At 52.5% G+C, this 26,673-nt stretch overlaps 11 protein-coding genes across 11 annotated transcripts; 5 read left to right on the top strand and 6 right to left on the bottom strand.

Moving 5' to 3' along the window:
• Positions 1-730: 730 nt before the first annotated feature.
• BDW74DRAFT_184450 (uncharacterized protein) lies at positions 731-1,926 on the top strand (the record flags this gene model as incomplete). Its single annotated transcript, XM_073730818.1, has 3 exons — positions 731-769; positions 830-1,288; positions 1,345-1,926. The coding sequence occupies 3 exons, from the start codon at positions 731-733 to the stop codon at positions 1,924-1,926; spliced, it is 1,080 nt and encodes a 359-aa protein (XP_073589297.1).
• A 522-nt stretch (positions 1,927-2,448) lies between these two features.
• On the top strand, positions 2,449-3,822 carry BDW74DRAFT_289 (TauD/TfdA dioxygenase family protein). Its single transcript, XM_073732426.1, has 4 exons — positions 2,449-2,724; positions 2,782-3,345; positions 3,410-3,541; positions 3,613-3,822. The coding sequence occupies exons 1-4, from the start codon at positions 2,493-2,495 to the stop codon at positions 3,786-3,788; spliced, it is 1,104 nt and encodes a 367-aa protein (XP_073589296.1). The 5' UTR covers positions 2,449-2,492; the 3' UTR covers positions 3,789-3,822.
• Positions 3,823-3,894: 72 nt separating this feature from the next.
• BDW74DRAFT_172045 (uncharacterized protein) lies at positions 3,895-6,002 on the bottom strand (the record flags this gene model as incomplete). Its single annotated transcript, XM_073727434.1, has 2 exons — positions 3,895-4,336; positions 4,393-6,002. The coding sequence occupies 2 exons, from the start codon at positions 6,000-6,002 to the stop codon at positions 3,895-3,897; spliced, it is 2,052 nt and encodes a 683-aa protein (XP_073589295.1).
• A 297-nt stretch (positions 6,003-6,299) lies between these two features.
• Positions 6,300-8,097, bottom strand: BDW74DRAFT_172044 (uncharacterized protein; the record flags this gene model as incomplete). Its single annotated transcript, XM_073727433.1, has 6 exons — positions 6,300-6,444; positions 6,492-6,826; positions 6,873-6,957; positions 7,012-7,313; positions 7,371-7,697; positions 7,768-8,097. The coding sequence occupies 6 exons, from the start codon at positions 8,095-8,097 to the stop codon at positions 6,300-6,302; spliced, it is 1,524 nt and encodes a 507-aa protein (XP_073589294.1).
• A 173-nt stretch (positions 8,098-8,270) lies between these two features.
• BDW74DRAFT_141397 (uncharacterized protein) lies at positions 8,271-8,947 on the bottom strand. The gene has a single exon (XM_073722539.1). The coding sequence runs from the start codon at positions 8,805-8,807 to the stop codon at positions 8,577-8,579; it is 231 nt and encodes a 76-aa protein (XP_073589293.1). The 5' UTR covers positions 8,808-8,947; the 3' UTR covers positions 8,271-8,576.
• Positions 8,948-10,144: 1,197 nt separating this feature from the next.
• On the bottom strand, positions 10,145-12,912 carry BDW74DRAFT_272 (ATP-binding protein). The gene is made up of 3 exons (XM_073732377.1): positions 11,538-12,912; positions 11,300-11,483; positions 10,145-11,252 (listed from the first exon to the last, which is right to left on the bottom strand). The coding sequence occupies exons 1-3, from the start codon at positions 12,774-12,776 to the stop codon at positions 10,411-10,413; spliced, it is 2,265 nt and encodes a 754-aa protein (XP_073589292.1). The 5' UTR covers positions 12,777-12,912; the 3' UTR covers positions 10,145-10,410.
• Positions 12,913-13,173: 261 nt separating this feature from the next.
• Positions 13,174-14,225, top strand: BDW74DRAFT_164458 (nucleoside phosphorylase domain-containing protein; the record flags this gene model as incomplete). Its single annotated transcript, XM_073726268.1, has 3 exons — positions 13,174-13,645; positions 13,730-14,112; positions 14,187-14,225. The coding sequence occupies 3 exons, from the start codon at positions 13,174-13,176 to the stop codon at positions 14,223-14,225; spliced, it is 894 nt and encodes a 297-aa protein (XP_073589291.1).
• A 1,135-nt stretch (positions 14,226-15,360) lies between these two features.
• On the bottom strand, positions 15,361-18,083 carry BDW74DRAFT_184446 (putative salicylate hydroxylase; the record flags this gene model as incomplete). The annotated part of the gene is made up of 7 exons (XM_073730817.1): positions 15,361-15,946; positions 15,998-16,079; positions 16,151-16,466; positions 16,516-16,682; positions 16,741-17,026; positions 17,196-17,500; positions 17,560-18,083. 7 exons carry the CDS (start codon positions 18,081-18,083, stop codon positions 15,449-15,451), a joined length of 2,178 nt encoding a protein of 725 aa, XP_073589290.1. The 3' UTR covers positions 15,361-15,448.
• Positions 18,084-20,886: 2,803 nt separating this feature from the next.
• Positions 20,887-22,981, top strand: BDW74DRAFT_184444 (uncharacterized protein; the record flags this gene model as incomplete). The annotated part of the gene is made up of 7 exons (XM_073730816.1): positions 20,887-21,085; positions 21,141-21,236; positions 21,288-21,436; positions 21,494-21,632; positions 21,690-22,312; positions 22,376-22,722; positions 22,855-22,981. Exons 1-7 carry the CDS (start codon positions 21,010-21,012, stop codon positions 22,979-22,981), a joined length of 1,557 nt encoding a protein of 518 aa, XP_073589289.1. The 5' UTR covers positions 20,887-21,009.
• An 841-nt stretch (positions 22,982-23,822) lies between these two features.
• On the bottom strand, positions 23,823-24,877 carry BDW74DRAFT_251 (MBL fold metallo-hydrolase). The gene is made up of 2 exons (XM_073732320.1): positions 24,299-24,877; positions 23,823-24,220 (listed from the first exon to the last, which is right to left on the bottom strand). Exons 1-2 carry the CDS (start codon positions 24,823-24,825, stop codon positions 23,839-23,841), a joined length of 909 nt encoding a protein of 302 aa, XP_073589288.1. The 5' UTR covers positions 24,826-24,877; the 3' UTR covers positions 23,823-23,838.
• Positions 24,878-25,126: 249 nt separating this feature from the next.
• BDW74DRAFT_172036 (putative 3-hydroxyacyl-CoA dehydrogenase) lies at positions 25,127-26,236 on the top strand (the record flags this gene model as incomplete). The annotated part of the gene is made up of 4 exons (XM_073727432.1): positions 25,127-25,144; positions 25,197-25,260; positions 25,316-25,623; positions 25,691-26,236. The coding sequence occupies 4 exons, from the start codon at positions 25,127-25,129 to the stop codon at positions 26,234-26,236; spliced, it is 936 nt and encodes a 311-aa protein (XP_073589287.1).
• Between the last annotated feature and the right edge of the window lie 437 nt (positions 26,237-26,673).

Raw genomic sequence — 26,673 nt, 5'->3', positions numbered from 1 at the left:
TCTATTCATTCTTTTGAGACTGAGTTGCTCCAGTGTAGATGTATACGACCTCGAGGTACCGAGATTCCGTAGATGATTCAAACCCTCATTGTATACATATATCGATGGGTTCGAGTGTTCGACATGCGTTTGGCCGGAGCGACCGAAGAATAAGGTCTTTTCTTACAGGTTAGCGAGGAGATAAAAGACATTATGCACCTCTTGGATACCATAGTGAGGTGGTGGTAGAACGGCACCACCCTTTCCACCACCTTTCGACAGGTTACCGTAGGTAGTATTCGCATCATCAAAAACATCAATACGCTTTGTCAATTAGATGCTTTATTATGTACCACTTTTACTTTATATTTTCTTTTCTCGAGCGGGAAAGAAAAGAAGGATGAAAAAGACCCTTACCTGTTGAGACAAGCAGATGCTGCGCGATATGCTGATATTCAGCGCTCCACGACATAGCACACCGAACAAGCCCCCCTAGGCTGTGTTCAACCGCAATGTCATATACGATAGTACCCCATGCACAGAGGTAGATCCAAAGCGGCTAATGCCGTCCCGCTGCTTTTAAATCAGGGTCTGGGCGATATCCACAGCCCTTAATTAGTCGCATTTAACCGCTCCACTGGATTAACGTCATAGAGATGCAATGTAACACTTATATAAATTGAGAATCTGAGATGAGGAACTTGGGGGAATCAAACCACCTAGATACAGTCAAAAGCTAACTAAACTCACCATGACGTCAAAAACAATGAAAGCCCTGCGTCTCGTCAAGGTCCGTCTTCGTCATTCCATAACCTACCTATCACAAACCATAATATACTGATGGAAACAGTACAACACCCCCTACGAACTCCAAGAAATCCCCGTCCCAACAATCAAGGACAATGATCTCCTCCTCAAAACCGGCGCCGCTTCCTTCTGCCACACAGACTACCAAGTCTACGAGGGCGTGTACGAGTCGCCCCTCCCATTGACACCGTCTCACGAACCAGTAGGTACAATCGTGCAAGTCGGTCCGCAGGCCGCAGCATCCGGATGGAAACCCGGGCAGCGAGTGGGCATGCTCAATTTCCGACACGCGTGTGGTTCGTGCACTGGATGTCGAACGGCGCGGGATCCCAAAGATCCCTCCAAGCCGGATCTGCGCTTCTGTCAGGGCGAGAGCAAGGATATGGCTGGGATTTCTGGCGACGGAGGGTTCGCGGAGTATGTTGTTGCCGATGGCGATGCGAGTATCCTACTACCTGACGGGGTGGAGTTTGTCCAGGCGGCGCCGTTGATGTGTGCGGGTGTATGTCTCTCTCTTTCCCTATACCAGTCCTAGCAGAGTAGATACTGACAAGCAAGGCAACGGTATGGGGCGGCCTCGACGAAGCCAGTGTAGAACCTGGTCTTCCCATCGGCATCATTGGGATCGGGGGACTGGGTATCCTAGCCCTACAATTCGCAGCGGGCCTCGGCCATCCCACGATCGCAATCGATAACCGCCCTGAGGGCCGCCAGCTCGCCGCTGAACTACCGGACCATCTCCGCCCCAAGGCGATTATCGACTCTACATCAGAAAACGCAACAGAGGAGATTGTCAACGCAGCAGGCGGCGGCGGGCTCGCGGGCGTGCTCGTCTGCACGGATAGCGTGTCCGCGACGGAATGGAGTCTCAAGCTGCTAAGGACGAAGGGCGTTTGTGTGCCCCTGGGTCTTCCCGTTGAGGGGTTCAAGTTCAGTGCATTTGATTTGATCTTTAAGCAGTTGAGCGTGAAAGGGAATCTGGTGGCGAATCAGAGGATGGTGAGGGATATGATGAGGTTGGTGGAGGAGAAGGGGGTGCGGAGTCATGTTACTACTTTGTCGCTGGAGGAGGGTAGGAATTTGCCGGAGCGGTATATGGATCCGAACTTGAAGGGGAGGTTGGTGGTTACTATGGAGTAAGCGATACAGAGTGAGCTGGGATAGTAATGGTTTTCGCATGAAAATAGGGTATACATGGATGCCGGCTAGATATAGACTCTTGGCTAGACTACGATGCGATGGTATAGAGTTGTCAAGGAATATCGTGTAAGTCAAAGAAAATTCGTATTTACTCCCGACCCCCGAATCCCTAGGGCACGCAACTTGGAATACTTTGTAGTTGGGTAGTAGGTATACCTAGCAGTCTCGCCTCGATCATCTGCGTGGATCCCGCCATCAGCGCGGCCCATGGCGTAACAGATTCATCGACCAGGTGATTGATCAAGTATCGCGCAATCCCCACATCTATCAGACGCTAGCCCAATAAACAAGCAATCTATAGCCACAGGTGATCGTCGATAGAGATGGCGTGAATGTGAGTCAGTCTTATCGCCGAAAGCCGATGGGTCGGCGATATAGCCTTGTATACACCACGAGGTCTATATAAGAGGCCATTCAGCCACAGACTTCCAGTTCACACTCATCAAGCATTTCAATCTTCAGCGCAAACTAAGATATAACAGGTACAGCCTGGATTAGCAGACAAGATGACCGTCCCCATCATCGAATCCAACGGCCACGGCAACGGCACCACGAACGGCAAGGACAAACCCACCTCTTTCCCTCGCCAATTCTCCTCCGGCTCCCTGGACGGCTTTAAAACAACCGTCCTCACCCCCGTCATCGGAAACGAGTTTCCCAAGGGCAGCATCAACATTGTCGACGACATCCTCAACGCCCCCAATGCCGACGAGCGGATCCGCGACCTTGCTATCCTGAGTATGCCTTTCACCATACAACCGTTCATTCAAGACACCTTCTAATAAACCTGTGCAGTCGCCGAACGCGGCGTCGTCTTTTTCCGCGCCCAGGACAACCTAACAAACGACCTGCAAAAGAAGCTCATCCTGCGCCTCGGGGAACTCACCGGCCGTCCAGCATCCCACGGCCTGCACATCCACCCCGTCGTCAACAACACCCAGGAATTCGGCGACCCCGACCCGGAAATCAGCACGATCAATTCCCGCGACCACAAAAAGATCTTCCGCGGATCCTACGGCAAGCTCGCAGCCATCTGGCACTCCGATATATCCTTCGAAACAGCGCCGAGTGATTTCTCGGCATTACGGCTCACGCAACTCCCAGAGACGGGCGGGGATACGCTCTGGGCGAGCGGGTATGAGATCTATGATCGTATTTCCAAGTCGTATCGGGCTTATCTGGAGACGTTGACGGCGAGACATGTCGGCGAGGGGTTCCATCGTGCTGCGGAGCGCGGGAATGTGAAGCTTTATACGGAGGCTAGAGGGGCGCCGGTGAATGTTGGCGCTGAGCTGGCGAGTGATCATCCCGTTGTGAGGACGAATCCCATTACCGGGTGGAAGAGTATCTTTCCTGTTGGTACGACACCTCCTTCATACCTAGCAGTGTTTGGGGAAGAAGGGATCATGCTAACGGGTGATAGGGACATTCCCGAAGAGCATCAACGGCCTGACGACCCGCGAGAGCGAGAACTTGCTCAAGTACTTCCACGATCTGATTACGTACGGGCATGACCTGCAGGTGCGGTTCAAGTGGGCGGAGCCGAATGATATCGGTACGTCCCATCAACCATTTTCCCCATGTACCATATTCCATGGGATGGAGATACTGATATGAGTGCCGCAGCCATCTGGGACAACCGCAGCGTCTTCCACACTGCAACGTTCGACTACGACGGTATTGGTGAGAGAAGCGGAAATCGTGCTGTGGGTATTGGTGAGGTGCCGTTTTTCGACCCCAGCAGCAAGTCTAGGCGTGAGGATTTGGGGATTGAGGAGCACTTGAACCCTGTGCATTGGTAGAGTGTGCCCTGCTCTTATAACAGGAAGTATACACATGAAAATATGATAGTGAATCAAACGCTTCAAGGAGAAAAAGAAGGAAGAAAGTAGAGCATAGAGGAATCGGTCATGTCCGCAAACCAAACGACTCCCCCATATGTAAACTAAACGCATCACCCGCCCAGAAATCCTCCGTAAATAGATTCGAAAATGGAGCTGCACGGCCATCAGATAGCGATATCGTCTCCGGCGTCTCCCCACCAAGTCCAGGTACAGCTCCAGCTCTACTCGCCTGCGGTGACGGGATATAGAACCCGGGCGTGGGCGGGTCTGTAATCGCACGATCGAGACTATATGGTATAGCACCAGCGCCATGTCCCGGGTTATGACCTTGCATTTGAGCGTCACTCACGTAGTCCATCACCCGGTTGATGGCTGTTTCAAGTGCGTTGCGGTATTTTCGGACAGAGGGATGTCGCTCCGCCATTACGAAGAGCGCCGACGAACAGGCCCGTAGGTCATTCGAGACACTGATTGTCCAGAGGCGTGGGGAGCGGAAGAGGCAGAGACTGACACTTCATATCAGCTTCATTTTACCGTATGATAGGGCGAGGAGGGGGAATACCATATAGTCAACCCCGCCATAAACAGCGTATTGATCAACAAAAACGAGTACCACGTCGAATCCCTCTGCCGCAACCTCTTGAAATACTGACACATCTGCCCAGACGAGTACAAGCATCGCCGCGCCAGCTCATCGTCCGGCGGAAGGATATTCAAAAACGGATGCAGCAGCGTCCGCGTCGCGCTGTGCCAGTGCATCTGGATGAAGTCGTTTTCGTAGTCTGATAGGCACGGCAAGGATCTTTGGTACTCGTCTAGCAGTTCTAGCACAGGGTGCACTTCGTGTAGGAGGGATTGTGTGTCCCTGTCGAGGCGGTAGACGCTTGCTCTTGTTCTTGATGAGATCCGTGAGAGTTTGATGCATGCGATAAAGCACCGGATGTTGGGGCTGGTCCATTGTTCGTTTGGGTCTCTGGGTGTGCGGAAGAGATCTTCGTCTGCGCTCTCTGGCAAAGAGTCGTCGATATCAGCTGGTGGCTCGGCGTCGATCTCCTCATCGCCGATGCTGAATGGGCGGCCTAGGGACCATGCTACGGATCTTTCGTTCAGGTAGACGCTCCAGAAGAGTCGCCGGCGACGCTGGGCCTCGTAGGCTCGGAGCCGTCGATACTGCGCTTCTCGGTGGAGACCGAAGTCCACGCATATTCGTGTCGCCAGGCCCATCATATACCAGACGCTGGAGCTCGCTGAGGATTGTAGATTGTACATTGCCAGCAGCATCAACGCTTCAATGCTTGAGATGGATAGTGAGCTCTGGATGGCGGGTTGATACTGCATCGCCGTGACGAAGTAATTCCTCGGTGGCGTCGAGTCATACATCTCCGTCATGCGCAGGATTGCAGCCCCAATGGCATACACCATGAAGATCTTGAAGCGTGCAAATTGCTCTGCTGTACCCAATCCAACCGGTTCATGCCGCCTTGCATGCAAATCATATATCTCTGCTCGACAGAGAAACGGTAAACGCATCTGCATGCTCTTAAAGTACGCCTCGAGTATTCTCGCGCCCATCGCGTCGTCCGGTGCAGCCGCTGGCCCCGTCGCATCGTTCTCGCACGGCGCCATGAACTCGTGCGTTTCGTTGACGGGGATTGATTTCCAGACGGCGTCTTGCACGATCCGGCTGATGTTCTCGGCGATGGTCAGGCCTGATGATGGGCCGAGATAGTTCCCCTCAACCTTGTCCTCATACCCGCTCGGTCCCTGGATGAGAAAGTGCATCACGGCGCCGTGGTTCTCGGGTGAGCTTGTGGTTGCGTTCGACGCCAACGCAGAAGCTGAAGCTGAGCCTGGACTGGGCCCTATCCCCGTCCCCGGCGACGTCGTCTCATTCGAGACCACGAACTGCTGAACCTCTCCAACCTCAGAGTGTCCTCTGTCTTCACTTCGGTTTTCTGTTAGGGCAGCAAGCTGCGCCTCCAACGTCTCAATTCTCTGCGCCAGCGCCCCCTTGCTCATCCCATGATGCCAGGAAGGCACACTATCCGAGCGTACGCATGGTTGCCCCGCAAGCTCGCAGTTCGCACAAACGGGGGCGCCGACGCAGCGCTGTTTGCGGCGGTGGCAGCGGCGGCAGGACTTGGGGATGCGTTTGCGGATCCGCTCTTCCATTGCAGGTATGTGGATTCGTTATGTTATGGGTTGGTATGGAGATTTAGGTGAGGATGGATCTCCGAGGACTCCAGCTTCAAGATTATGGAGATGGGATCCCCGCACTAGGAGTATGTGTGTGCTTTCCACTGAAGATGTCGCGATTCGTCATCTTGGTGGTGATTGGCGATGCGTTTAGCTCATTGGTCTAGGAGAGCACGTCATTTGAGACTAGGGAGATGACGAGATCGATAACGGTTGTACTATACTCGGCATTTGGATCGAGACTAGATCTTATAATAGAAAAAGTAGGACAAGCTACAGAGTAAATCTAAATCCCGGCGTATCAAAAATGACCTCCCCTTGCTCCTGCCTCTTGTTCCTCCTTCCCATCGTGACCGTCGTGATCCCGACCGAGACAACCGTAATTCCGGCAGCGATGAAGCACGTCCATAACCCGGGTCTGCAGCACAGTTAGCAATCATCTCTTTCCTCGGCAGAGAAACGTACCTATAATCCGGAGCATCCTGATCCCGAAAGACCAACCCGCCAATAATCCCCCCAACGCCACCCGCACCAACAATAAGCCCCGAGCCAAAGGCTCTTCTCCACTGGCCCGTGATATTATTCGACTGGTATGTCAACGCCGCCGGGATGTTTGCGTTGCAACTGCCGGTCAAAATGAATGCGCCGAAGTACCGGACTCCGTTGTTTTCGGCATACCCTAACAGCGCGACGCCGATGATCTGCAGGACCGCATTGATGACGACGATTATACCCCTTGTTTTGTATTTGTCGGAGAGCCAGGACTCTGTTAGGCCGAGGATGGTACCGAAGAGGAAGCACTGTCTGCAATTAGTATGGAATCATCTCTATGGGTGGGAGACGTACAGGAGCAGTTAGGGTTTGAGCTTCTGCAACACCAAAACCGAGTCCCTGCATGAGGACAATCGGGAGGAAGTAAGAAACGGCATAACTTCCACGCTATCAGCATAGACCTAATTCAAAATGTGGTAGTGTGGGAACTCACATAACAATAGCCGTCATCAAAAAGTTGACAGCAAGCAACCACCCCTGCCACTCAAAGGCATAGCTGAGATACTCTTTGAGCACAAACGGCGTAACATGGGCATCGCCTCGATCCTTCTCGACCCGGTCGATCATGACATCAATCTCTTGGGCTGTAAGGAACCAGCGCGTTCGTCGCGCGTCTTCTGGGAAATCGATGATCAACACGAACCCAGCCAACCCAATAGCTACCGTGAGCACGCCCTCAATGATGAAGATCCAGCGCCAACCAGCGTGTCCTTGGAGACCATGCATCTGCTGCAACTACACCATGATATTAGCACCCTTCGCAAGTCTGCAAAGGAGAAGGGATTGACATACCCCATACGCCAAAATCCCCCCAAACGAACTAATGGCACTCCCCAACAGATAAAACAACCCAATGCGCTTCCCCGTCTCATGGCGGATATACCAGCTGCTAATGAGGAACACTGCTGCCGGAAAAAGACCGGCCTCAAAGAGGCCCAGGACAACACGCAGTCCTGCTAGCTCGCGCCAGTCGTTGACGAGGCCCATGCCGACCATGACGAGACCCCAGGCGACAGTGATGAAGCCCATGAAGATGCGAGGACCGATTTTGCGCGCGAGGACGGTCATGAGTGGTTGAAAGACTGTGTATGTTGGGAAGAAGACGGCAACGATGGTCGACTATTGTGAAGGTTGTTAGGAGGCATCAGGACATGGTAAGATTGAGGGAGGGTTAGGGCTCTGGACGCACGTAGTTTGTCCCGGTAAGGTCGATTTCAGCGCCCATTCCTGCGACAACCCTAAACCAATTCCTACTATGAGCTTCTATTGACAGAGGTGGCAGTGGATAGTGGAGGGCAAAAGCGTACGCATTCGCCAAGTTCACTCGGTCAATCTGACAGACCGTGTACATAACCGCTACAACCACACACAAACGTATATCGATCTTACGCTTAATGCGCTTCACGGTCGCTTCATCGTATTGCAAAGATGAGTCTGATATTTGGGTCGAAAGGGCACCTTTTTCGTTGTCCTCGACATGATTCGAAGTGGGCGATGCATTGGTTTTCGCGGTAGCCATTGTACCTTGTATACTCTCACTACGCGATGGGCGAGAGAAGAAAAAGCTTGCGACTAACTCCACATTCGACCACCGTTCTTCTTATATATTTCGGTAGATTCCCTTGGCATCTCGATCCCTGTCCATTCGCCTGTCCAGACCATATCCGTAGACCTGGATACGCCGGGCAGCTGGAGAACCCCAGCTAGGATCCTGGCCAGATGATCCTAGCCAAGAACGCGGGGAATGGGGAGCTGTCAGGCATTCTGAGTCGCAATACGCACCTCAGCAAGAAGCCTACTTGCTGGCGAATTAGAAGCTCGGGATAGCTCCTGTGGAATGCCAATGAACATGTAATCAGCTTGGCGGGAGGAGGTGGCAGCTGCAGCCTGCGACCGACTCCGAATCTGCGGGGTAGCTCTACGTAGGGTAGAGGGCAAACCCAACCCAAGTGCGTAGGTGCATGCGACTAAACTGTTAAGCCAGCCCGGGTATTGAAGCTATGGTATGACAGGGATAGTCTGGAACTCTGGGCTGACCGGAGAGCGGCGCCGTGGAAGGGTTGGCGTGATAGATATCGAATCTGCACGTATTGTCTTCCAGGATACTGGCGTTCCGGCCCAGATCCTACCATAGTATGGTATATCGAATGCCCTGCCCTTCTCAGGTTCGAAGGATTGCGTTGCCGAGGGGGAGTTCGGACCGAGGATGGTCTGACATCGAACGGCCATCCAGTACCCTCAGCAATGGAGGCATCCACAGGGCATACACACTAAGATGCCAACAATCTCAACAGCTTCGCTGATATCTCAGTCCTTATCTGGGGACATTGCGCATACCCCAGCCTATGAGAAACCATTCCACGCACTAGTAAAAAAACAAATGGAAAAGGTACGTACTCGGAGAAATACGACATCTATCAGTGCAATTTATCTCCGTATGGTAAAATGAAACGTCGATGCATCAATCGCTAAGACCCGAAGTACCTACTACCATACCTAGGTAGATAGGTAGCCAATCCCACTTCGATGTCCCCCATCGCAAGACCACATCCTTCAATTCGAGCCCCGGTCGCTCCATCCTCTGCGAGAGATGCCGCAGCATAGCATCAGGATCATGTCTCTACCGCGTCAGGTCCTCGGATATGGTCGACTTGACGGGGATCACGATGTTGTACTCAGGTCGGGTGATGAGTGGAACCCAAATAGCCATTGGGTGCGTCAATCAGCGAGCTCTTTGGCATCCGATCTTGGTGTGGGCATCAGGGAACATCGAGTAGACGTAAGGGGATGGTTTTCCATACCTACCCGCTATATGGATGGTTTCTCTCGTCGTCCGCTACAGGAACGGATCTGTTGTCCTCGTCGGGATCGGGTTCCCTGCCTACCAGGCGTCCTCCAGGGTTAGTTGGTGTTGATCATCGCCGCGCAGACAAAGGCCGGGATCATGCTAAGGGGTATAGTACCGAGAACCGCCTCCCGGGCCGCCATCTCTCTCCTGTTGTACGTATAGAAAGTTATGGTAGTCAGCTGAGTGTGTCCAGTGTGTCGAGTATCTCCAGATCGTCCGGATGGGGAGACATACAATTGGGCTCTTCTCAATTTATTCTGACGATTCATTTTCTCAAGTTCTTCCTAGCTTTTCTGGTTTTCTGCTGCGTAGGATCACTCGGCTTTGAAGAAGCATCACGCCTTCGGGAGTGGGCACAGCCGAACCCCTGGGGCCAACCAACAATGCGTCTGATGCGGCTGTTGAGTTCGTGGTTATCGCCGCCCCATGCATCGCTATCGCTGGTAATATAGAGAGAACGAGGAGCCGGTGAGGCCCTGGACGACGGCCCATCCTGATCGATGGGAATGCGGCCGTTTGGAGTAAAGTGGGTGCGGGACACCATCGCTCGCAGAAACAGTATTCGAGTCTAGGCCTTTCAATGTAAGCAGACAAATGATTCTTGTTTTCGAGGCGGAATCGGGACCTGTGGAGATCACAATGTGGGCGGGATGCTGGGCTCAGCTTGGCTATTCAGCGGGAGGCACTTGAAAGAACAGAATGGATGACGGGAATCACCTGCAGCGGCCGTGTCCGTCCAATCGTGAGAGTTTGTCATTGTGGTGGAGTTGCACAGCATGCTGTCATATGACATGACATGAGGCTGATGCACTGCCTTGATAATGCAAGGTTGCAGGTCTAAGTACTGGCAGGGCATATACTGACATAACAGCCACTTCTTATGCGCTCTATTACATCAACATTCTTACACGAACAACATCCGCTGCGGACTGGTAACGCTGTGAGCCAGTGTACTCCCTGTCCTCTCATTACCATACGGAACCACTACGACGGCCGGATGCCCTGGTGATGAACCCAATCAAGGTCCGTATATCCCCGAGTGTCAAGCTGCGCTTCAAACTCCTCGACCACCTTGATCACCCTCTCAAGATGTCCGTAGTCTAGTATCTCCTTGCGAAAATCAGCCAGCTGCAAAGCCGTCTGGACGGTGTTCCGAATCTGGCGTCCGTTCAAGTTCACCTGAGCTAAATCCTTCAGCCGGGCCTTCAAGCCGTCAATGTCGACGTCTGGCCGGTTCTTGCTGAGCCCACTGATGAAGTTGCGCCATATCTCGTACCGGCCTTCGACGTCTAGATCGGGATAGTGGATTGTCAGCTGGAAACGGGATTTGAAGGCGCTGTCGAACGTCCCGATGCGGTTGGAGGTGAGGATCAGAATTCCATGGTAATACTCCAAGACGCGCAGGAAGACTGAAACCAAAGCGTTTCGCTGCAGGTCCGTTTCGCGCCGCTCCTCGAGGAAGACGTCTGCTTCGTCGAGGAGGACGACGCATCCCCAGATTGTGCCCAGCAGGAGGACTGACTCCAGGTACTTCTCTACCTCCTCGGCGTTGGTCCCGATGTCTCTACATGTCACCCGATACAGGGGCTTCCTGGTCAGCTCGGCCACGGATTCAGCTGTTAGCGTTTTGCCTGTCCCTGGCCCGCCGTGAAGAAGGATGATTAGCCCATTGCCCTTGCCTTCGATAATGTCGGTTGATACCGCCGATGTCGAATGGACGGTCACCAGTGCTTTGATCAGCTCTTTCTTATGGTGCTGCATGACCAGTCGGTCGAAGGCTTCGTTGTTCCAGTTGATCTCCAGTATCCGTTCCACGAAGAGTGATCCTATGTTGCGTTAGAAGGTTGATTTCGTTGGAGCTAGAGATACCCACTCCATTTCTTATCGTGGAAGGCAAAACCTCTGATGGCATGAGGCAACAAGAGCAGAAAGGAGCCACTTGGCGGATCGTTTTTATCCATTGCGTCAGAGTCGAGTTCCTTCCCTGTGGGAATACTGTCGGGGTCGGCGTGCATTGTTCCATAGGTCTTCATATCGACCATATAGCGTGGAGTCGTCTAGGTGTTGTAATTAGCGAATCAAGAGTTGAAGTTGCAAAGGGTTCAGCTAACCATCTGGATGCCTAAGATGCCATCAGGCGGATTGTAAGCGACAAAACATTGCTTCCGGCATCGCCAGAAAAGCTCTCCTCTAGCCTTCAATCGTTTCTCCACACCGGAGGCTGCGTATCGTAGAGGATAGATCTCCAAACTGGTTATCGGAACGGCGCTATCTGCAGCTGCTGAGGCCGGCCAGTCGAGTCGCATCTCGAATTCGCCCTGGCGGAAAACTCCATCTTCGAACTCCCACGACCACAGCGAGAGTGTCAGCGGCGCTATCCCACTTTTTGGCGGCCGCAACATCATATACGCTCGAGGGTGTGTGTCGACATCATGGACCATGATTTCACCGGCTCCGCAGAGTTTGGCCAGATGTTCCTGGTTTATCAGGCCTTGTGAAATGAGCTCATCGGCTTCTTCATAGTCAGGGCCGTTGGACCACTTCATGTAGCCCAGCAGATCATCTAGAAGACGGCGTTGGTCGATTAGGAGGGAAATAGCACGCTCTTCTTTCCACCTGTCAAACTGGTAGAGGAGATGCTGCAGCATGTTCATATTCCTTGAGCTCCCCAGGTTGGAGGCGTGGTCATGCGTCATCCCCGTCGCTGTCACAACTGCGTCCTTGAGTGTGTCGGAGAGGATCTCAATGGTTTCGATGTATGGGACGGTCCAATCACCGTGACGCCGGAGACTGAAGAAGTAGGGTTGAATGGACTCGGGAATTTCTGGGTCTTGCGGCATCGGCAAGGGCTCGAAGAGGGCGTCCATCTCTTTATGGTACGCGTGGCATTCGAATCGCTTGCTCACGATGAAGTTCAGGTCGCCATGCTGGTCCAGGAACTTGGGGAGGTCTTCGATGATCTTCTTGCCCCTCAGAGCACTCAGCCTGCTATCACCCTTGAACAGTCTTGGAGGGTCCAGGTAAGCTGTAATTTTCTCGTGCTTTCTGTGAGCTCCTTGCCTGGTGCAGTGTACATGGTAGATCACGATATAGCTTCCTGGCCTCTGTCCTAGACTTTTGCGATGGTCGGCCCTTTGAGGACGATTCCCCTGTCGGAGGGAGAGTCTCGCTGTTTCAATTCCTGCGAGGCTAGACTCGTTATCGCTTCCGCTCTCTTCAGTGCCATCGTGAGGCTCGTGGAGATGCGCATTGACTGGATCACGATTAGGGGCAATGGCGCGGTCGTCGGCATAAAGGGCGGGTGCTGTCGCTGGGTTTGGGTGCGGTCGCTTCGTGTATTGTCGCGACATTGTTCAGGAAACTACCCGGGGTTCTCCTTCCGGGCACTGGTGTCTACCTCCTTCTCGGGATTAAGCTGAAAGTTTGGATTCGGAAAGCGGAAAGAGCGGTCTTTGACATGTTGACGGAAAGGCTAAGCGCCCGTCCCTCCAGCTCGTCTGAAGCTAACGCTCGTCCTCTTTAGCTGCAGCTCACCCCTCGTTGCATGGGTCACTGATTGGGCCAACATACCCCTGTCAATTGTCACATGATTCTACAGATGGCGGGCATTTAGCGCTGACATGGAACTGTCATCCTTTTGAATCCCTCGCGGAGGGATGCATTCGCGCAGCAGGGTACTTGGCAACGGGAGCGATCTAGATACCCCTTGCATTCTAGTGTTGAGTTGGTCCATCTGACGCCAGTTCAATGGCCACGCGGAATGACTATCGCATCGGCTGGATATGCGCCCTGGCCGTGGAAATGGCGGCGGCGCGGGCCATGCTCGACGAGGAGTTCCACCCTCGTCTGACCAATCGAAAAGGCGACCGAAACACCTACGTCCAAGGCAAAATCGGTCTTCACAATATTGTCATCACTTGTCTTCCTGCTGGTGTACACGGAACCACTCCCGCTACATCAACTGTCCTGCAAATGCGAGACAGCTACGAGTCGCTCGAGGTTTGCTTCATGGTCGGCATTGGGGGTGGTGCTCCAACTGAGCGCGACATCAGATTGGGTGACGTTGTGGTTAGTTTGCCCGAGGCGAAATATGGAGGGGTCTTGCAATACGACCGGGGCAAGGCCCTTGACGGAGGGTTCATGCCGATGGGAGCCTTGGATAAGCCCCCAGACATGGTTTTGAGAGCACTTTCAGCACTGCAATCGCAGCACATGCTCCGTGAAAACGAGATCCATATCCACTACAACAAAGCATTAGAGGACTATCCATATATGAGGCGCCAAGTCCATTATCCCGGTTAAGATGCCGATCAGCTGTTTGTCGCCGAATACAGTCATGTCCCTTCGGAAACAACCTGTCATAAATGCGACCCATCGAAGCTTCGAAAGCGACCGCCCCGGGCAGATGATCATCCGCGGATCTTCTATGGGCTGATTGCCTCTGGCAACATGGTCATCAAGGACGCAAAGTTCAGAAATCAGCTGGCGAAGCAGCACGGGATTCTTTGCTTTGAGATGGAAGCCGCTGGAATCATGGATATCTTCCCATGCCTAGTCATTCGTGGAATATGCGACTATGCAGATTCCCACAAGAACAAGGACTGGCAGGGGCATGCGGCTGTAGTGGCCGCCGCGTATACTAAGGAGCTACTGCTCCACCTCCCCGATCACAAGATGATGGATAGGGTGAGAATGTTCGAGGAGCTGGCCGTCGAGTCTCAGATATTGAAAGTCGAGACACCAGCGTCAGATGGCCCAAGCCCTTTACCATCGCCTATTCCGACGCGGCCGCCGATTGAGGCTAGCGAAGGGAATGAATCAGAAACTAGAGTCGAGCCTACCCCCAGTGATCTAAGCGCAGAGCACCCAAATATCCCGGACCGCGATCCAAACAAAATCTCCATATTGAATGCGGGTGAGCTTTCGCCCTGCGCATCAGATGAGGCCACAGACGCTATCGCGGCAGTAGCATCTCAACTCGATACAAAGGATGGCAACGTGTGGTGCGATCTAGAAAAAGCTCTGCTTTCGAGGATAAATCCACGGGATGTATTCCAGGGAAACTTGGCCCTATCGCGAAAGCGACTCTCATGGCAACCCTGGCCTGGAGATTGCATCAACGTCTTTCATGCAACCAGGAAATGGCTAACGACGGCCAGCCTGAGGGGCCTGGTAGTGGAGTCGGAGAGTAACGGAACGAGCATGATGCCCAGACACTATCGGTCAAGAACATTCGCCGTGGAGGTGATTGACTTTCTGCGGCAATGGAAAGAAGCAAATCGCGGGCGAAGTCCAAAAGCCAACTACCATGTGCTTTGGGTGCTTTCTTCATCGGATCCGGTAACGCATGACCCGGTGGAGATTCTTAAAACTCTCATTTCCAACACAGTCAAGCTGTATCCGCCTGACTACCCTCAGATAGAGTCTTTCCATGAGTACATGCGGGGCGAATTGCACGGTCCTCTGCGAGACGGAGCCCACGACCCCGCTGTTGATGCACTAGGCAGGCTATTTGCTGTTTTCAACGAAGTGGTATTGAGGCTCCAAATTATCACACCAATCTTCATTATCTGTCAATCAGACAACCTGGACGTCACCCAGAAAATCCTGGATATCGCAACCTCAGAGAACAACCAGATGTCGGCCTGGTACAGAGTAAAAATTCTTGTTGTTGTCTCTGGCAGGAACCCCGGCGGTCCAGGAAATCCCCGGTGCAGGTCTAGCATTGCTGTCCAAATGCCTCCGGAACCGCCACAGGCATCGAAGCTTAGAAACACGTCTTCACCATTAGCCGGGTGGCACCTACTCGCTCCTGGAACGATTGAGAGTCCCGGGGGCGAAGATTAACTGTATATTTAGGACCAGTCAACGCGGATTCTTTCCCATTCGCGGTTTCGATAGCAGATTCATATCAAAGGTCTGCAGGAATACGTAGTTGCGCACCTCTATGTATCCTAAAGAGCGCTTGCGGCCTGTTTAATCCATTGACTGTGAGGGTCAGCTCTATGGCCTCAACACCAAGTCATGAGTGAACCGGCCCGTGGAGCTCGGCAATCTTGTCAATCAGACATGCCTCACCTAAGGACTCTATGAATCTGTCGAACTCCCTTTCGCAGTCCCCGGCAAGGTCATGCACCAGCATTTCCCTCATCCGGCCTGAAAACAGACCCCACGTCCAGTCGTTCTTCCACGTGACACTGGCATATCCCAGGGCGAAATCCCGTATTGTCTGGATTATCCCGTCGGAGATATGGAAGACTCTCCGGTTGTTGATGGCTGCTTGGACAGTGCGCGCCGTGCGTGCTTTTCGGATTTTCTCATAGATCTTCAAGACCTCCGGTATGTAATTTCTAGACTGCAATGATAACGGCGCTTCGTCGGTTGAGACGGTATCAAGTTGGCTTTGTAGTAAGGCGAGCAGCTTTCCGAGTGCAAATCCGTCCTCCACTGCCATTGCAGCGCCCTGAGCTTGGTAAGGGAGGGTCGGGTGGCATGCGTCGCCGAGAAGCGCGACGGGTCCCTTATCATCTCAGCCAGCTTCCATTGCCTTCAATAGGTAGGACTGACATACCCTCGTCCACCTCTCCAATTCCGACAAATGCATCAGCTTCCACGTCGTCACCTCCGAGACACACGAAAGCAACTTTGTCAGCCTACTGCCATCAGCACCCCATCCCATCAAGCTTCATTTCATTCACCCCAGGAATAGTATAGGACCACTTACCGCCCATCCCATTCCCTATAAGCTTCCCTCATCTCCTCTGCATCCCCCACAACCCTTCTAACGCCCGTTCCCAGATTATCAGGCCGTAACAGGACAAGATTGAATTCCTCCCCCTGCCGAACGGGATAGAAGATCGTGTGCTTGTCAGGCCCAAGCCAAGACGTTATGCCTGTTTCGGCGCAAAGGGCATTGACTTCGTCATCGCGCAGCCCTTCGATCCGCGAGCGCGGGATTATTGCGCGGTACGCGAGGTCCCCTGTTTCGATGGGGTGGGTTGGTGTATCTAGGACTTTGGAGCGGAGGGGCGAGTGCAGGCCTTGAGCTGCATCAGTAAATTCTAAACATAGGTTGGGAAGGAATTCTACCGTCAGCGCCGATGATAACGTCCCCAGCGACCCTTTCGCCATCCGCTAGGAGGACTTCAGGTGTCTCGAAGATGACATCCGTGACTTCGGCGTTTAGTCGGATCTCCACGCCTAGACGGACTGCTTCGTCGAGTAGGACCTCGTGGAAATCTTGTCGGTGGATTATCCTGCACAACTCCCGTTATCATTTGGACATTTATGGAGGGGGGGATGGGAAACACATACACCCAAGGAACCCCAAACTCGTGAGTAATATCCTCTCCAAACGGCATTGACCGTAGAACGCGACCCGTATCATATCGCCGGAACGCAACATGCTGCACAACACTCCCCTTCTCGAGTATTTTCGGTAACAGATCCAGTTGCTTCAAGACAGTGGTCCCATTCGGCGGAATCTGGATGCCCGCCCCGACCTCGCGCGCTTGAGGGGCTCGCTCGAGGACAACGACATGAGCAGTGGGATTAAAGCGACGACAGGCAGTTGCACACGTCAATCCGCCGAGTCCAGCGCCTACAATGACAATTTTCATGATGCTTCATTCGATGTTGACGCTAAACAGACATGGTAAGGTTGCAGATTCAGGGAGATGACGCAGTTTATTTACGCCGTCGGCTTGGCATTGTCTTGGCATCTCGAAGCGGGGTCTAGTGCTGCCCTGTCTATTTAGTTGCTTTTCTACCTACAAAGTAGTACAGTGTGATAAACGGCCACTGCACGCTTTTCTCCCCGCTGGTAAACGTCCATCCATTAAGATCCTTCCCTGAGGTCTTGAGCAGATTCCGTATTTCATCTGGAGTGCGCGTCCGCAAGCATGAGATGAACCCGTCCACCCACAGTGCTAATGGCGCGATCGGAAGGATGAATGTGAAGAATAGATGCACCGGCGAAGACCAGTACCACAGCAGAGACACGTAGAATCCCCAGAAGAAGACGAGCGGCGAGTACAGGCATGTCGAGACTTGGCGGGCTGTTATCTCGAATATCCTACGACATTTGTTAGCATCCACCTCTTTCAAGGTGTAGATAGAGCGGTGGTGGCCTACACAAACGCATCGGCCTCCTCCACCGCACCCCCTAGAATCCCAGCCGCATCATCATCATCGAAATGGTGGAAGCAGATGTTGAACACGCGGCACTCATTCTTGTTTCTCTCTGCGATTCGTCCAACAGCCCGCGCATCAACGGACTCCTCGATGAATTCGATATTCGGCTGCTTCTTGGCAATGGCACTCCAAACATCCACGGGCGGGAACATATCCGTCAACATGAACGTCACCGGTTCATTTCCCTCTTTCTCAGACTTGCCGTTGAGTTCGCGCTCGATAAACGGCGTCGGACCACCCGCCCCCGCGCAGACATCGACGATTGTATAGGAGGATAGATTACCGTTATTGCCAAGGTGCTCTTTTAGCACGGTGCAGGCGGCTGTGGCGAGGCTGCCGCGGCTCCAGAGGGGCACGCGCAGGTTCCAGAGTTGGCTGAGGGAGAATTGCTCGTGGTGGTGCAGCCATGCAGGGCACCAGGGTTGGTCGCCAAGTTCGTGGAATTGTATGCGGGGCCAGGGCATTGTTGTTGCTGTTGTTGTTGATGGAGAAAATTGGTGTTGGTGGTTGTGGCTGCGGAGGCAATAAAGTGACAGCGGGCGGTCCTTCCATTGAGGTGTGGTATGGCACACCCGTGAGGTCATACATTCAGTGCAATTTCCCAACAAAACAAATACTATACAATATTGTAGGTAGTGATTGCATTATGCAAGTTTTGGACGTCTAGCTAGTTAAGCTTGCCTTCTAGTGTACGGTGGTGGTGACAGAATGCTGTCCAAGTATTTGGATTGACCCCGCAGAAATATATATATATCAGCAACAATCACAATTCTAAGGCAATCCATAACACAAAGCTCTACGCTCTCACATATTAAGTATCTTGGAAATGATTTTTCTCGCAGACTAAGCCAAGGTACCTTAACGCGGGCGAGACCAGCCAGCCCGGCAGCCTGAATAGATTCATAAACTGCATGCGATACAGCAAATGATGCCTAGATCTTCCTACATAAATAGACCTACCCCATCCATGCGACCATTGACCCTTTTGAGGATATAACACCACCTTTCTGCTGCCGCTGCTCGCTGATTGATAACTAATCCAGGTACCTGCGCGTCCACGTCACTTGGCCGGTTACAGTGGTGCGTAATCCTTCCAATTGCAGTGCATAGGTCCAAAAGCAGCATTCGCTCTAGCAAGACCAGATCCTGACGACGTACCACTCGATTTCCATTCCCGGCCTGCAGCCTAGATTAAAGCCTCTTGTTCCAACTATTGGTTTGTACGCTCTGAGATACCATAACCACCTGCATCCCAAAGTGCCTGAACGAAGCTAGATGGCTCGTTTATGTTCGCCCTAACAAGTGCGTAGGGGATGCTGGGAGGACTATGTGAGGATACCCCATAAACCGGCGTAGTAGAGAGTGTACGATTTACTGATGGATAGATATGGAGCATTCCTACTAGGTGTTGCGCCGAACTGGTTCAGTTGGCCATTCTGCGGTGGTACCGACCGCTACTTCTTCCTATAGTATTCGCTTGCAAGAGGCAGTTGAGAGTTCGCAGCGACCTTTGCAATTTGTGGTAGTAGCATTGCAGCAGCGTCAGGGCGTATGAGTCTACTGAGCTTCAATTCATCCAGTTCAAAATGGCTCCGCAAACCATAAAAGCGGAGGCGTTGCAACTTGCGTGGTAGACGATCATCCGCACCTGGCTCGTAGATATGGTATACTTCAACGCTTCAACTAACGACACTATTGGCGATCTTGCATACTATCAACCGACGCATTGACTCAGTCTTCATGCCATTTGCGATATTTGTGGTTGCCAATATTTGTTCTCAATGGAGCTTGTGTGGTTCAGGAGGTGTGCCCTGACGATCGTCCCGAAAATTCGAAGACCAACCATGGAACTCAGGGTAACCCGCTCCATAACCGTACACAAAAAAGGTTTTACTGTATCTTCTGCCCTGTCGATGTGCCGAGTGTGCCGGTCAGTGCGCGAACTCTGTTCGCAATAGTATTCGCTTGATGGATGATCTGGGACGGGTGGTCATGAGTTAGTCCACTGTCCGAAAAAAGCATTAGGGGTTGGAAATAGTACGCACAACGGAGTATGCAGAAGCGTTAACGGTCTCATCTTGGCGTCAATAGTCCAGACATCAGTGGGGAGGCGTTTGCTTGATTGAATTTTGGTTGACCACGTTGGACTCTGCAGAACCCGATGGGCTGGTTCAAGCATGGCTACCGTCCCAGGTGTAGCAGTGGTTCAGGAACACGACCCAAAGACATGGATTGATGATGCTTGTTCTGCATCATACATCCAATTAGTGTCTGAAATGACGTTGCAAAAATATGGTGGACAGGCACCATATTTTCTGTTCACTCCAAGCAAAATGCCGGGCACCTGCAAACCCTAACGCTCGCACAAAAGAGGAAAGAGGTTGTCGGGATGGCCATAGCACCTGCCACCTGGGGAACGGGAGCAATCGGACATGATCCGCGGCTAGTCGAAATAAGAAAGAGCAGCCAGGGCTGTGTCATGGTGGACGACTCGAGACCGGACGGGAAAGATCGCTGAGATCGGCCATCACCCTTGATCACCGTGATGGCCAGGCTCATCGTGCATCCAGTTTCGCCAAAAGAACTGTGCGCTTTAGCGACTTGACTGATCTTGGACACGATTTTGATATCAAACAGGAAGATTCGCTTCTTTGTTGACGGTTCGACACATGCAAATGTCCGGGGTGCATGAAATCCTCCTCCACGTGGAAAGGTTACTTTGTTCCTGCAAGGCACCAATCTGCTGGAACGGTTCAGGGACAGGGATGTCCCGGAAAAGGCCTGGTCGAGTTCGCCTCAAATGGTGGATGATTGTCGGTGGGTCTGCTGATCGTCCTAGGGTCACCGCGACCAGGAACGATGATGCTATCTTCAACCCTTTCTACCGACTTTACTGTACGATAAGCCAGTTGATAATGTTGGCGAATCCAGATACGCTGACGCTGTGCACAGACGTATTGTACTCGAAAGTCATGACTCGCAAGTTGGAGGATCCCGCATTATATCAGGAGCGTCCGGGCGCGGCGCCGAGGGCCGGCACATCACCCATGGCTAGTGTCCATTAGTGTCTGGGTCTCTGCGGGGTGTTCTCATTGCTGGCCAATTCCTGATTAATCCCGAGCCCCAGTGTGCCGTCCAAAGCGTGCCTGGCCCGCTTGATGCGCGAACTGCGGTGGCTCCGGGGCGTTCATAAACATTTCACCTCTCCGTCTCTCGTTGTGTCGTCAACTCTTCAACACGTTGCAACGGTCGTCGCCGCGCAATACCGTTATAATAATGCACCAATAATGCCTACTAATGTCTAATCCGGCTTATTTCCAACCCTGGTCGCTCTGGCCTTGATCGCATCCAACCCTTGACAAGCTACGTCGCGCAGTCGTCGCAGGGGCCATGGCCTCCAACGGTTCCTTCACTTCATGTCCTGCGCCGTTTATCGCGGAGCTCTCAATTGGTGACACTGGTGGCTGTTCGTCTACGACCACCTTGGTATTTGTCCAGCGCTAATCGATATACACTGTTAGATATCCCCGGTCGCTGGTGTACGCCTCAGCTCATTGGCGATGAGACGGTCTCGTGCTGCTTCCCGTGCCCGTTCACGGATTGGCAGTACTCTGAAGGTTAGTCTTGAACATCGATAATACAGGGCAAGGTATGTTAAGGCGCTGTAGGATTTCACCCCGGCATCGTCCCCTGGATCGCACTCGGCGTCCTTGTTCTCATGGTCATCTCTGCGTTGACGTACATTCTTTTACCTGTCGAAGACACACAGCGACATTACCTTACATCGAGTCCGTTGATGGGATTCATTTTTATGTCGGTGAGTACTAACAGACTAGTAATAGTCTGAGGTGATGTTCATGCATTATACATCCAGGTCGCATTCATTATTCCCCTCGGAGATACCGACCACCACTGCCACGACGTAATAACGCCTAATGACTGGCTTTCTGAAACGACCTGCGCATTTACCGGATCATTAATACTCTACGGCGTCTGGGTTCTTATCATCGGATGTACGCTACCCTTTTTTACCGACTCTTACCCAACAGGACTAGGACTAACGAGAGCAGGCCTCTTTCGTTCTTTATCCCTCTACCTCCAATTGATCTGGGACGTCGAACCAGGAAAATGGTTCCGCTTTGTCTCTCTATTCTTCATCTTCGGCATCTCTCTCGGCCTACTAGGAGTAGCCCTCGGGGTCTCCGGCGTCTCCTACCAAGTTGGCAACATGTGCTACACCAGCTTCCCAGACAGCATCGGCTCATTCTGGGGCCCGCTCATCGGCGTCGCCTTTGTCTCCTGGCTGATTCAGATGTTCATCATGATATACTGCATCCGCGGCGTTATCACTCGAGGCGGAACAGCGCGGTTCTCCATCTTCAAGAAGCGCGCTGAGGAAAGCGATCCGACATCACGCGCAGCACAGGCGCGGAACATCAGACGGAATATCTGGCAGATCCTGGAATTGCAGTGGCGCGCCATTGCTATCTCCTGCTTAATACTGATATATGTGGTTTACGTTGCCCAGGCGGTGCTCAGATGGGGCGATCCGCAGCAGTACAGCGACGAAGAACTGCAACCATGGATTGATTGTCTGATTCAAGCAAAAGGCGACAAGACTGCTTGTCGCGACGAGGCGGATACAATAGGCCCAAACCAGAAGGAGGCTGTTTCAGCGTTGGCCTTGCTTGCTGTACGTCTCCCATTCACTTTCCAACCCTAACCACCACCTAGGTAGGGAACTAACATGTTGCAGTCTTGCGGCGTCTGGGGCGTAATCTGCACAGCCCGGTACACCATGGTCCTGGGCTGGGTTGACTGGTTCCACGACCGCTACGACGCCCTCTCCGACCTCATCCACGGCCGCCCCCGCAACAATCACGTCGGCCGTAGCATCACACCAGGCCTGGGCACAGAACAGCGCCGTCCTAACACGCTTGACCTGGAACTAGTCCCGACGAACGATACACACTCGGACGCCGTAACAGCCGTGAATTCCCCGTCTACTCTCGAAGAAGTTGATAAACTCTACGGCACGCGCAAGTACCATGTCCCCAAACACAGCTTCTCGAGACCCGGCACCGTGCATAGCATGCTCTCGAGGTCGAACTCGAACGCGAACTCGTTATGGAACAATATGACCACACCAGGCCATGCTTATTCGCAGTCTGCTTCAGCGGCTGCGTCAAGACCCCGGCGCGCCAGTGCGTTCTCGGGGAGTACGTATACAGGCAGCACGTTTACGCCAGCTGGAAGTATCTATGTAGGTGATTCGAGCGTGCAGAATACGATTACGACGACGATTGAGAGTACGAATTCGCCGCAGCATTCGCCGAAGGATAGGGAGTTTAGCAAGGACTAGCCTTACATACATTACTGGTACTCACCAGCTTCTTTAACATTGGCCTCATGAAAAAGTTTGCATGGGGTTAGGTATCGAGCCTTTGGACTTCAGAATCCAAGGGTGTCACATAAATTGGTCTAAGATGATGAAGATGGGCCATAAAGAGGAGAGGACGCACCTTATGAGCATACGAGGTTGGACTTGGATGGATTACTAGTTCATGATGTGATGATTTTTGATATCACTGACATACCCGCAACTGCGGATTTTTCCTTCTTCTTGTATATACTTACATATCCAACTTTTCAATTCCATTCCATTCTATCTTAATGCATAAGGACTTTAAGCTCGATCAAAACACCAAAAATGCAGAACATCCATCTGCATCTATCTACATATCCATCCATATTCATTCCAAGTTTTATCAATGGTGATAACCACGAATCTGTACAAGATCACGCCTTCAGGCTCACAGAGCCTCAGAAGTAACCTGAAGTTCCACGATTTCTCCCAATTCCAAGAGATCCGTATTCTGCCTTCTTCAAACCATCTTGATAAGCAAGCAATATTCCTTTCCAGATACATGAGCATAAATACTGGACCGAATAGGTATGCACCTACGGTTGCTGCTGATACAGCCAAGATAATTGGACGTTAGCCCAGGTAGGTACAAGAACAGAATGGTCATGTAAGTACCATAGTACTCTATGCCTGGTTTGGGCCTTAAGTAAATGCGTAAAATATCCAACACTTATTTGCCTGGACCCGACGTACGAATACATACATAGTCTGACTATTGCAAGTAACCATCCGATCAAAAGGACTCCATTCCACATAGACATAACCATAATACTCACGGTACCGTACCTGCAAATCTACTTGAACCAATACCCACACAACCCCTCAATCTTCCGACTCCCAACATCATGATGCCGATTCTCCTCCCACACCTGCCCGCCCTCCCCATACTGGTTACTCAAATGGCCCAGAAAGAACTCCAGGTTCTCCTTACACTGCGGGAACTGCGTTTTGAAGAAGTCAAAGAGTTCCTGGACACTCGCCTTTTTCGGTGCATGTGTGATCTTTTCGCTGAATAGGTCGAGGTACCGCTGCGTATGCGCCAGGTCTTCCGTCGCGTTTAGTTCCCACCCTTTTTCCATGTGGCCCGGGATTAGCTTCGTGGGACTCAAGGTCGCGATCAAACTAAGGGTCTTGTTCCATGCTTCCAGCAGCGCAGGGGTTTCGACTTCTTCGACCCTGTCCACTTATTAGCATACGCCATCTACCTACCCAATGGCATCTCAAATCAAGGGCGGAAATTGGTTGGGCACATACCAAACATGCGTACTCCGCCCATAAACCGCATCCCCGGTAATCAGCGTCTTCTCAGCGGGTAACCAAAACAGCGTATGGTCCACACTATCCCCCTGCAGTGGTCCCAGCAGCACAACCGGACTGCCGGGGTCCCCGTTCAGCACGAAGAAGCTAAACTCAAAAACCTCGGGCCTTCGCGGTGCCGCATGGACATTCTCGACCCCAAAGACAGACGGCCAGTACGCGACTTTATCGTCGTATTCTCTGTTGATACCAGCCAGGACGTACGGCGCCGCGTAGAATTTTGCGTCTGGGAATGCCTCGAACACGCTGTTTGCGGAGAAGAAGTGGTCGGGGTGGTGGTGGGTTACGAAGACGGCGCTCAGGGGTTTTGAGGTCGTTTTCTTTATCCAGGAGACCAAGGCCTCGCCGTCGGGCTTTAGGAAGGGCGGGTCGATGAGGATTGACTCTGAGCTCCCGACGATCAGCGTGCTTATGCTTGAGAGGCCTTTGGTTGAGGAGGAAAGGTGGTGTGTTTCGAGGGGCATGGTGGGGGCTTTATTGAAGAGATGTTCGGAATGTATATAGGGTATGATGGAGGGAACAAGGATGTTTGCAAGGTCCTCGGCAGGCACCATATGCATATTTATACCTTGCTTCCCGACACATGCAAGGATCTCCTGATCCCTGACTCCTCGCGTGAAGAGTGAGCTGTAACTCGGGAAACCCCCAGCGCGGAGTACCCCTCACTCCCATGATCGGCCTGACCCACTGCCTTGGAATGAACTGGTATGCTAGTTCCGTAAATCCGCGATCACACAGACTTGGCTGGGGTTGCCATAAAGCCTGATGGCGGGCTCTGTCTCGGTGTGCCTTCCGTTGTCCATGCTCTTCAGCATTTCTTCTTGAATCTCTCGAGATGGCGCAGTACACCAAAGCCCTAACTCCCGACTCGCTCAAGGACAAGGTCATTGTCTTAACTGGTACGCCTAGAATCCCAGCCAGCTTTCAATAAGGAAACGCAACTAACGGGTATAGGCGGCGCAAACGGCATCGGCGCAAGTCTAGTAGTATATGCGGTGCAAAACGGCGCATCCGTGTGTTTCGGCGACGTCAACACAGAAACCGGCGAGGAGATCGCAGGGACAGTGAACGCCGCATCACCATCATCTCCTCCACGCGCAGTCTTCGTCAGGACAGATGTAACGAGTTACGACTCGGTCCTGGGTCTCTTTAATAAGGCGATGGACGTCTACGGCCGGGTTGACCACGCCGTTGCGGGCGCGGGGATCGTGGAGACCGGGAATATTTTTGATCCTGCTTTGGATATGGAGTCTATTCGGGAAGTGAGTACTGTCGCTATCTCCATCTGTTTGGGAAGGAGGCGGTGTTAACATTTGAATGTGGTGACAGCCCCCACCAACAAAAGTCCTCGACGTAAACCTCCTCGGATGTCTGTACACAGCACGCATCGCAGCCGTATATCTGCGTCAGAACCGTCCAGATCCAAACTCCGACCGTTCGATCCTCCTCGTCTCGTCGGTGGCAGGATTCAAAGAGTCGCCGGGCCTTTTTGTCTACCAAGCCTCGAAACACGGGGTTCTCGGTCTCATGCGCGCAATGCGGCTGTATACATACGGTTCGTCGTCGGTCCACAATATCCGCGTCAACTGTATTTGTCCGTGGATGACGACGACGGGGATGGTTAAGGGTGTACAGGATAGTTGGATCAAGGCGGGTCTGCCGATGAATAGTGCGATGGATGTGGCGATGGTTACGGCGAGGGTTCTTGGTGATAGAGAGCTTAATGGGACGAGCATGTATGTTGAGGGGGGACGGGCTTGGGAGATTGAGGGGAGCTTGGATAGGCTGGAGCCGATGTGGCTGGGGGAGAGTCCGAGTGAGTCTCTGGCGAGGGGGCAGGAAGTGCTGGGGAAGGGGATGGATTGGACGAAGTAGCTGCATTGCTGTACCTGAATAGCGGACTACGCGCAGGGTAGTGTAGATTGAAATCATTGACGCTTAGTCTTAGCACGAACCCCCAAGAGACCCTAAAACAGGCGAAGGAACGTAATCCCTGCTTGCCCCTGCGAAGTCGGATATAGCTAGCTACCTAGGTACGGAGGACCCCGTATATGACTCATTCTCACAAAATTAGATTCATTCGATAGGTGACAGAAGCCGCATGCATTCCGCTTGATCTGCATTCTTGTCTCGGACAACCCCCAGATTCTGGTACTCCCGCGTTCTCCCCGCGTTTTGAGGTCGGTGGTGGGGGAAACCCGACATTTTGCACTGCCGATCAATGGTGATGGCCCGAGGGTGCCGGCTATGGCTCTGATCAAGTGCGTCATGACTCTTGAAGTTCCTCTCTCTTGCGATATTACAGTGAAAAG

This window comes from Aspergillus multicolor, assembly GCF_047715735.1.
Source record: "Aspergillus multicolor strain CBS 133.54 unplaced genomic scaffold BDW74scaffold_1, whole genome shotgun sequence".
In the NCBI taxonomy this organism is placed as follows: domain Eukaryota; kingdom Fungi; phylum Ascomycota; class Eurotiomycetes; order Eurotiales; family Aspergillaceae; genus Aspergillus; species Aspergillus multicolor.
The sequence above is the reverse complement of the archived record's forward strand: the minus strand, read 5'-3'. Positions and strand labels throughout refer to the sequence as shown.